At 39.3% G+C, this 10,174-nt stretch overlaps 1 protein-coding gene across 1 annotated transcript; it reads left to right on the top strand.

The window, feature by feature from the left end:
* Positions 1–3,804: 3,804 nt before the first annotated feature.
* fas (Fas cell surface death receptor) lies at positions 3,805–9,413 on the top strand. The gene is made up of 9 exons (NM_001104789.2): positions 3,805–3,901; positions 4,189–4,289; positions 5,010–5,147; positions 5,218–5,335; positions 5,945–6,012; positions 6,138–6,230; positions 6,363–6,394; positions 7,563–7,581; positions 7,685–9,413. Exons 1-9 carry the CDS (start codon positions 3,840–3,842, stop codon positions 7,984–7,986), a joined length of 933 nt encoding a protein of 310 aa, NP_001098259.2. The 5' UTR covers positions 3,805–3,839; the 3' UTR covers positions 7,987–9,413.
* The last annotated feature ends 761 nt before the right edge of the window (positions 9,414–10,174 follow it).

Below are 10,174 nucleotides of genomic sequence, written 5' to 3'. Positions count from 1 at the left end.
GAAGAATACTGCAATTGAACAACAAAAGTCATGCTGTTGCAGGGATGGCATACAACGGCACACACACGCACGCAAAATCTGGTGGCAGCAAGTGTGTGAGTGCTACAGCATGTTGCACAACACTACCGTTTGTGCACTTATAGTGTACAGTATGCTTCAGATCTGCTGAACTTGTTGAGCTTTCCCGTGAGACCTGCGTCATCAGCAGCGAGGTTATTTCCTGTAGCTGAAGAACAGCATGACTCTCTTCCTGCTCTGGGTGAGAAGTATCAGGTTTGTTGTCCCAGTCCCAGCTACATTCCTTCAACTAGTAAATTTACTCTTCAAGATGCTTTCTTTCCTTATTATTTTTTATTTTTTTTAATCATTTCCAGTTTTTGCCATCTTAATTTGAGCATTAAAAAGTTTAACCTAAAAGCCTCAAATAAAATTGCTGCAATAGTCAATGCGTCAAAATTGCAGCTTTTCTGCCAAACCTACACTTTCTGAGGATTCCTTACATTCAGACTTGGCCAAACTCATGATACTCCCACCACCGTGTGAACATGTATATAGTTTATTTGAATAATTCTTCATTAACTGTCCATTTTGTGATATATGAAGGTTACACAGCTTGATCAACCCCTTTGTTTTGGTAATTTTCTCCAAAAATTCTTCCTTATATCCCATAAAATCTACAACTCCAGCAAAATGCATGCAGAGATGCCCAGACTTCCCTCACCCCAGCCACTTCCTCCAGCTCCTCTGGGGGGACCCCGAGGCGTTGCTAGGCCAGCCGAGAGACGTAGTCTCTCCAGCGTTTCCTGGGTCTTCCCCGGGGCCTCCGCCCAGTGGGACATGCCCGGAACACCTCTCCAGGGAGGCGTCCAGGAGGCATCCGGACTAGATGCCCGAGCCGCCTCAACTGGCTCCTTTCGATGTGCTGGAGAATCGGTTCTACTCCAAGCTCTCTGCGGGTGACCGAGCCCCTCACCCTAATACTAGGGGAGCGCCCAGCCACCCTGCGGAGGAAGCTCATTTCAGCCGCTTGTATTCGGAACCTCGTTCTTTCAGTCATGACCCAGAGCTCATGACCATAGGTGAGTATTGGAATGGAGATCAACCGGTAAATTGAGGGCTTTGCATTTTGGCTCAACTCTCTCTTCACCACAGCGGACCGATAAAGCGACCGCATAACTATGGACGCCGCTCCGATCCACCTCTCAATCTCACGCTCCGGTCTTCCCTTACTCGTGAACAAGACCCCAAGGTATTTAAACTCCTCCACCTGGGGCAGGGACACTCCACCCACCTAGAGATGGCAAACTACCTTTCTCCGGTCAAGAACCATGGTCTCAGATTTAGCGGTGCTGACCCTCATCCCAGCCGCTTCACACTCGGCCGCAAACCGCCCCGATGCACGCTGGAGGTCCTGGCTCGATGAAGCCAACAGGACAACATCATCTGCAAAAAGCAGAGAGGAAATCCTGTGGTCCCCAAACCAGACCCCTTCCGGCCCCTGGCTGCGCCTAAAAATTCTCTCCATAAAAACTATGAACAGAACCGGGGATAAAGGGCAGCCCTGCCGTAGTCCAACATACACCCGGAACAGGTCTGACTTATGCCGGCTATGCAAACCAAGCTCCTACTCCGGTCATACAGAGACCGGACACCCCTCAGTTGGGCTCCCCGGACCCCGGACACCAAACACCCTCCACAGGATACCACGGGGGACACGGTCGAACGCCTTCTCCAAATCCACAAAACACATATGGACTGGATGAGCGAACTCCCACAATCCTTCCAGCACCCTAGATAGGGTGTAGAGCTGGTCCACAGTTCCACGACCTGGACGGAAACCGCACTGTTGTTCCTGAATCCGCTCGATCCAGCAAAATGGTTGATTTAAAAAAGGCCATACTGCACCTTCATGTCATCTCATTGATGGAAAACATTCGACTCAAAATTTTATCTTTGAGCTTAAGACACTGATAATCCAAGGAGCCCACATAATTTATTCACTGTATTTTAAAATTGTTTCATTAATAAATAAGTGGCTGTGTTAAATGTTCTTTTTACACATTTCAAACTGGGTTATCATGAAAAATGGGACAACTTAAACCATTGCTAACTGGAAAGCCATGCTGCTATAAGTAAAAAGGATGAAGAACATAATAGTGCTTCAGGACCTGCTCACTTTGCTCTGTAGGTGGTCGCATGATTAGTTGGCAAACGGGTAGAAAATCTGATGCAGGGACACAGAGGAACTACAAAATGCTGAAATCTGAAACACATGCAAAAACAACCAAATCCCAGAAGACTTCTCCTCCAAGTTCAGTTTTGTTCCCCAGCCAAGAAGTACATTTTTTTGGAAAAATTAAAAGAAAAGTTCCTGCTGAAGTGAGTATTTGAGAGGCGCATGGAGAGCAACTTCAATCTACAATCATCAATAGATTTTTTAGTGTCTAGTGTCAGTTATTCTAGACTCACTCAACTTCTGCATTATTTTATTTTACTGTTTTTTTTACAGACAGAGATGATTGACATGGTAAGACGGATCCAGCCCAAATGGAAGATATTTTATAATTCAAATATGACATAATTTTGGACTTTTGTTTTTTATGTTTGACACTAAAAAGCTTATGACCAAAAAGAACTTTGCTTTTATGATGATCAATAGCAATACAGTCTTCTTTTTTTTTTTTTACAGAAACACAGTCATTAGTTTTTTCTTTTAATATTTTAATTTAAATATAATGTAAATATGATATGTAGGGTTATGTGTTCCTCGTTCCAATAAAACCTTTTCCTCTAGCAATCACAGTGAACAAATGCTGCCATCTAGTGGCGCATTGTGGTTAAAGCATCTTTATGTGGAAAAAAAAAAGTTTGTGATTTAACAAAATGTTAATGTGTAAAATAGAATAATGATAGTAAAGCTAAACTACAAATTCTACAAAAGGAGTCCATGGGCATAATTTCCACAAAATTTCAAATTAAAGCTTTAAAAAAGAATACTTTTTAAGTGTAATTTGGTTTTTCTTGTTGTTGTTGATGTTTTTCCAAATATACTGTATAATTTATATAATTATTGTTAGGCCTATATGACAATGGCTGTCAATTTTTAAAGCAAAAAAATAAACAAAAAATATTCAGATTGTGATCATTCTGATTGTTCCTGATATTACCTGTGTCTTTGTTCTACAGCCATCATAAATCATACGCTAAAATAAAAGTGCAAGAAACTTTAAAGAGACTAAACATAAACTTAAACAAAAAACATGTACTGAAAGCTCTACAGTCTGTACCTGCAGGGCATAATGTTGACACAAGACCAAAATAGGGCCCATTCCTAAGCAGAACAACAACTTTTTCATAGTTATCTAATGAAACAGTCAGGTCATGTAGTCATCTGAATTATGACGATATAACATCAAACTTGCAAAAACATTTATCAAATTAAGAAATGAACTTTATGTATGATTTTGCTGAAATGTATATTGTGCTGAGTTCACATGTAGACGTAACTGTTTGAACATTTAGTCTATTTTGGTTTAAGTTTTGTTTCAGTTAATATTACTAACTTATTTCATGACAATCTCAATCTCAATTTAATAATAATAATAATAATAATAATAATAATAATAATAATAATAATAATAATAATAATACATTTTCCAATACCAACAAATGGCTCTACTTTTTTTTAATTGAAAAAAATTAATTGAAGAAAAAATAATAGACAGAAAAAAAAGTTTGGGGGGGGGCGAATACCGAAAATTCCAACACAGTCGGGAATGTTTAGAATAACTTCCGGGCATGCGCAGTGCCACTTTTAACACGCCTTAGTGAAGTTGATCATGGCGACGACCGGCTTAAAAAACGTTTGGATCTATTTTCTACTTTTGGCAATAGGAACATTGTAAGTTAATAATAATAATAACAATCTCTTTTCTTCTTTGATGTCTTCTCGGAGGTAAATCGGCGCTTGATTTTGTGTCGGGCTGACTCCGGCTAAACGATTTGAAGTACTTAGCAAAGTTTGTTGTACGCTCCTTAAACATCGAGCTGAAAACAAAACAACAAACAATTGAATAAAGTTAGTTTTTAGTGATTTTACAAATCTGTCTGTGTTTGTTTTCTTGCATCTTGTTTTTCTAAACGGCATCTTGATCTACGATGAACTTTCACTTTCGTTGTGTCGTTCAGGGTACCTAGTACGAGTGCCAACATTCAGGTCCCAAATGCTGGTGTTTGTGCGGATGGAAACTACACACACGACGGTAAAACGTGCTGCCTCTGTGCTCCTGGTAAGTCTCTGTTACACAAACTCTATCTTAGTGTAAATTAATGTCGACATTTCTCGTTCTGACATAAATGTTTGATTGCTCCGAATGTTTTGGAACTATTTAGGTGTATCAGAGGTTGTGCTTCGAGTGCGGACTGATCATACTTGTTATTGCACATGCGCAGGTCGAATAATCAATAACCAATGAGTTATATCGATATACAGTAACTCATTGAAAAAAAACATAGAGTGAAAGTGAAATGACCCGGAAGTGCTTTGGTGTTTCTTTGAGAAAATGCATTCAAAATCAGTTAATTTAATAGGAAGTATTTTGTTTCCACCGTTAGCATAAAATAGACCTTAAAATCATTTTTCAAAGAGTGTATATTTTTAATTCCAACTTATTTAAGTGATAATTAAAAGACACGCCCCCAACACGTACATTTCTTCTATCCTATGGGTGGTTAAAGACGCATAATTAGATTTTTTTATTTTATATGATCAATTATCACGGCATATCTGTTTTAAGAAAGTGGGAAAATGTCAAGTTTTTCCAAAAATATTATTCACAATCTAAGTTCCAAAAGTTATCCACAAACACGTAGACACAATTTTACAAATCAAGTATTACGCACACACAAATCGGTTGAGACATTTTTTTGCTCCATATTTTCAGGTGACGAGAGTTTACAGCATAAAACTAACACGACGCCTCTGCTATTTCTTTGTGCCCATGTTCTAGGTCAGAGAGTCCTAAAACATTGCACGGATAGCCCAACTAATGGTGAATGTGTCTTCTGTGAAGAAGGCAAAACATACAGAGAGGAGCCAAACAGCCAAACAACGTGTGAGCTCTGTGACTCCTGCTCACACCCCAACGGTATAAATCCAGTTAGTTACTGCTGTGTTATCCATTTAAGAGAAACGTCACTGGAATTGTATCTTTTCAGCCAATTTGGAAGTGGTGGAACGCTGTACCACTTCAAGAAATGCCAAATGTGGATGTCAGAAGGGCTACTATTGCGACAGTGAGAAGGGAAGCTGTGTGGTCTGCCAGTCTTGTGATATGTAAGTAAGCTCGTTCAGATACAAACCTAAAACATGTCTTCAGATCTTATTGAACACGCATGTTTGAGCTAAACTCATGTTTTACTATGTTACTATGCTGGATGTTAATGCCAGACTGCTTCCAAATGATATGAAATCATAGGTTCACAATTAGATGAAAAATCAATTTTCATGTCACCGTGGCACACTTTTTCTTGTTTTTTTTTTTTTACAATGCACGTTAATTTAAATTGCTCGTTCTGATATGGAAAAGTGTAAGTACTTATATAGGTGGGCGGGGTAACAGTGCTGCATGAATGGACCCTTTCCTTATGACCCCACAGGGGAAAATAACCTATTGTGTGAAGAGATTGTCACTCAAACCCCAAATATTCTTTTGTGTTGGACACTCCCACGTGCCACCGTCTTTCCCTACGTGTACCAACCACTGACTTGGGATTATGGGAATTTTTTCCTACTTTAAAAATGTTTGGATATTATTTGGGAATGACATTTTTTTAGTCTTAAAACAAATAAAAATGAATAACTATTTTCTTTTTATAAGCTACTTTGGCTTTTTTTTATTAACCAAGTTTCCTTATATTTTGTTTGTCTTTTTTCCCCTATAAGATGTGAATCCACTGGCATCAAAATAGCCTGTAATGGTACCAGCAACACAGTGTGCAATGAAAGCCAAGGTAAGGAATTTGTCTTTCACGTAAACCTAAAAGAAAACTTGACTTGCTTTTGGTTTATGAAGGGTAATAAACTGCAATGCTAGAGAAGATTTTGTGATGAATTTTGCTGTTGTTTTATCTTTTAGGTATAAGTGGTGGAGCAATTGCTGGAATCGTCATCGTTATCATTTTGGCAATCCTAGCTGCTGGGGTTGTACTTTGGTGGAAAAAAACAAGAAGTATGTCGTTTTTTTAAATCCTTTTAGTGAGCGAAGACCAACCATCCTGTGTTGGTGTTTGCTCAAGACAAACAATTTTTCATAATTATTAAAAAAAACACCTTTTTTTTTTTTTTTTTTTTTTTAAATCAGAGCCAAGCGATGGAGCTGAACCAGACAGCGAGGTGAGTTCATGATCTCTGCTCAGTTTATATCTCTTAAGCTGTGTTCACACCCCAGCGATTCCCGCAGTAAATTCGCGTCGGCCTCCTCTCTTTCCCCGCGTGGCGAGTTCTCTGCTCTTCGCCTGTCCAAGAACGTGTTCAAAGCTTAACGCCGCGGCTGGGTGTGGGAGGAGCTTCCAGCTAACGTTTTTAGTCTGATCGCTCCATGGATCAGTGTCTGTGTTTATGTATGGAAGATGCTGAGAGATCAGGTTTGCCTATTATGAAGAGTTCTACAAACGCATCAGTAATCACGTTTCCGTGTTTGGGTTGATGAAATCTTTCAGAGATTCTCCTGGTACCAGACGCTTCACTCCCGCTCAGAGAGCTGTGTCTGCATGACAGCCGCTTCTGTGGTGTTTGTCTCTGCGACCCAGTTTGAAGGCTCACTGTCCTGCATTAATCCAAGAGGGTGAAAATAAGAACAAAAATACAATTAGGGGACCTTTTTTTTCTTCTCTCTATTAAAATAAGAAAAACATCACTTTCTCATCCCACTTGTCTGCCGGCGTAACAAGCGAGCGAGCTGCGCTAGCGCCCGGGCTGCTGGCTGGCCGGCAGACCGAGAGCCGCCACGGGTGCAACAGGCTGGCGACCTGTCCAGGATGCATCCCGCCTTCACCTTACTTACCTTAGCCAGGATGGGCTCCGGCAACCCCGTGGCCCCAGGGTGTTAAGAAAACGATGGAAGTTCAGGACAAAAACTCTCGCACAGGATGTGTATTCTACCCGCTGATCGATTCCCTGATTGGTAAATGCAACACGGTGACCTAGCCAAAGTTCAGATATTTGAACTCTGGCCACATTGCCCAATTTGCACTATGCTGCTGCCAGACCTTTGCGCCACGCCCGACGCTCAAATTGCACCGCCGGACCTCAGATGACTTCAGTACCATTGACTTAACATTGAAACTGGCCGCCTCTGCTGTGCGAATGGCATTCGGCGTGAACGCAGCTCAAGTGTCATGTTTTATCATTTTAGTGACTTACTTTAGTGTACAAACTCAAAGAAGTTTTCTGTTATCAAACAGTCCCTAAATCTTTATTCTTTAAGTCAGCTTAGTTGTTTGAAACTGTTCAGTCCTTTAGTGCTTCAATCGTGTCTCACTGTTTCTTCTTTGCCTCACAGGAACTTGAGTATCTCAACGGTAAGAAAAAACCCTCTAAAGAGCCATTTTTGCTTCACATCGCACTCTTCTAATCCTAAAAAGTCAAATATATATATTTTTTTTCTTCTTTTGCAAATCCCAGAAGTGGACATCAAGCCTCACCTGGCTGACATCGCGCAAATTCTGGGATGGAAAGATATGTTGTATATCGCAAGGAAAAGTAAAATGTTAGACACCACCATTGATTCTTGCCAGTTGAACCATCCAAACGACACCGAGGAGAGCACCGTCGAGCTGTTACAGAAATGGTCAGAGATAAAAGGCAGAACTGGAGTGAGGTCGCTGGTTCAGATGCTCAATGCATCCAGAAAGCAAGACAAGAAAGAAAGGATTTTAAAGTTGATCAAAAATGACACCAACAATGAATGTAGCAATCCTGTTTGAACGTTTTGTCAAGACAAAGAAAATCTGCATTAGGGCTCGTTCTAGGACAAAACTTATATTGAGCACAGTTTTTTAAAGACCCACGCCAATGAAAATGGTGTTTTTAACATGTTTTTATGGCATTTTTTACTGACGTTGAAGGACATGTATGGAAAAAAAATGTACTTAAAATTGCATTCATGAGTATTTCTTTATCAAAATTGTGAATCAGGAGCAGATGGAAAAAAGGGGTTATTTGTGACGATTACGCTAAGGCGGAGTTACTCAGCACCAATGGTCCCGCCCACAACTCAGGGGTAAATTTCTAATGAACGACTGCGACTTTGCAGAAACTATGTCCTAGAAAACAGCTAAGAATGGCGTAATCATGATTGAAAGAGCACTGCAAAGACTTTAAAAATAGATCGAGAAATAATCGGAGTGGGTCAGTAATGCACAAAAGAACCATACTGTGAGCACCAGCATAATTCAAAGATTATATGTGCCGTTATGAAATAGATTCCCGTATGACCTGCAGTTTCTGCAGTATCATTGAAGAACATAGAATCTATTTATAAAGTCATTTTTTTAGTAACATTTTCCATTTGTTCTTAAAGTTACTGTATTGTAAACCTCGGTTCTTCCATCTCTATGGATCTATGAACAAGCTTACTCTTTTAGCTGATGTACAAATACCTTAAATGATTTAATGATTGTTGCATGATTTAACGCTTTAATGCCTAAAGTATTTTCCAGCTAAAAAAAAAATACTTATGTTTTTGCTTTCATGTAGATGCTAAATTAAGGTAATTTTGTTTCCCATGTGGTTTGTTGCATATTTGCAACAATAGGGGTCTATGGGTTCAGATCATTCTTTTGTTTTGTTAGTGGGATGATTAGCAAAAACTGACTAAAATTAACCTCTAAATATATAAGTTTCCCATTTTGCTTTTATTAATCTTTATAAAAGATCACCTTATTACATTTGTGTATAACTTGCTATGAAAATGTGTGTTTTAATATCACTGTTTTCCCTTTTTTAATGATTAGATTGGTTTTTGAGAGTTTTTAAAAGTGTTTACATGTTTATAACTTAAAAAGAGTTTACATATTTAGCCTAAAAATAAGGAGCTCAAATCTTTTTTTTGTTCCTGATACTCTTTCTTCTTGCTGTTTTTGCTCCGTTCAATAAAATGAAAATATGGTAAGATGTATATTTATTACAATGTCAACATTTCTGTTCAGCTCAACTTGGGAAAGACATATATTGTCATGTTTTTTCTTTTATTTCATGATGTTAGAAGCCAGAGAAAATTCGTCAATACTTGCTTATTGCTGCAGATGGCCCAACGTTTGAGGGCCTTTCATTGTTTTAACCACTGGACCTCACAGGTTTAGTTTAGTTTTTGTCTTTCATAAAACTTTCAATAAAAACCACATGTTAAACCGGCTTTATATCTGTCTAATGCAGTGTTTTTCAACCGGTGTGCCGCGGCACACTAGTGTGCCGTGGGAGATGGTCAAGTGTGCCGTGGGAAATTGCCCTCATTAACTGATCTAAAAACATTTTCCATCTCCAGGATATCAGCTCTGTGTTCATCCAAACAGGCCCTGATAAAACACTGAGGAGTTAGGAATATAAAATATCTTAAAATTACTTTTTCTTTGTGTTTATTTATTTCTATTAAAGACATCTTGATAAGAATGACGGAACAGCGATTTACCTGCAGCTATAACAGTTTGCGGAAAAGTCCCGCACCTTTAACTGTCTCCGCCAATCATTCTTGAAGGCTTAATCACATGTCATCAGTCTGACCAATCAGAAGTGGTTAAAGTCTGCACTTCCTTGTTCTTAATTCTGCTGATAAAGTCGCTCAGTTCTAACAAAAATACCAGCTAAAGCTCGTCTTTAGCGGTGTAGCTTTCCACAGAGTCTGGTGTCAGACCGTGGAGCAAGTGAACAAAACAATGAAGCCCAGAGAAGAGAGTCTTTCGGCCCTTTTTCGGCAGTTTTCACACTACATCTCCCATGATGCATTGGCTTAAAGGGCCAGTGTCCCAGCGCACCATGAGTTGTCCCTGTGAAACTTTTTGAAACCACAACAAACAAACAAACAGTTTCTAAATTTTCTAATTTAACTTTTATTTCATCTCTTAGAAAAAACGGACACAACTTCCTGCTTTTTCGGCCACAAATATCACAAAAATG

This window comes from Oryzias latipes, chromosome 15 (genome assembly GCF_053564925.1).
Source record: "Oryzias latipes strain Hd-rR chromosome 15, Olatipes_Hd-rR_3.1".
NCBI lineage: Eukaryota > Metazoa > Chordata > Actinopteri > Beloniformes > Adrianichthyidae > Oryzias > Oryzias latipes.
The sequence above is the reverse complement of the archived record's forward strand: the minus strand, read 5'-3'. Positions and strand labels throughout refer to the sequence as shown.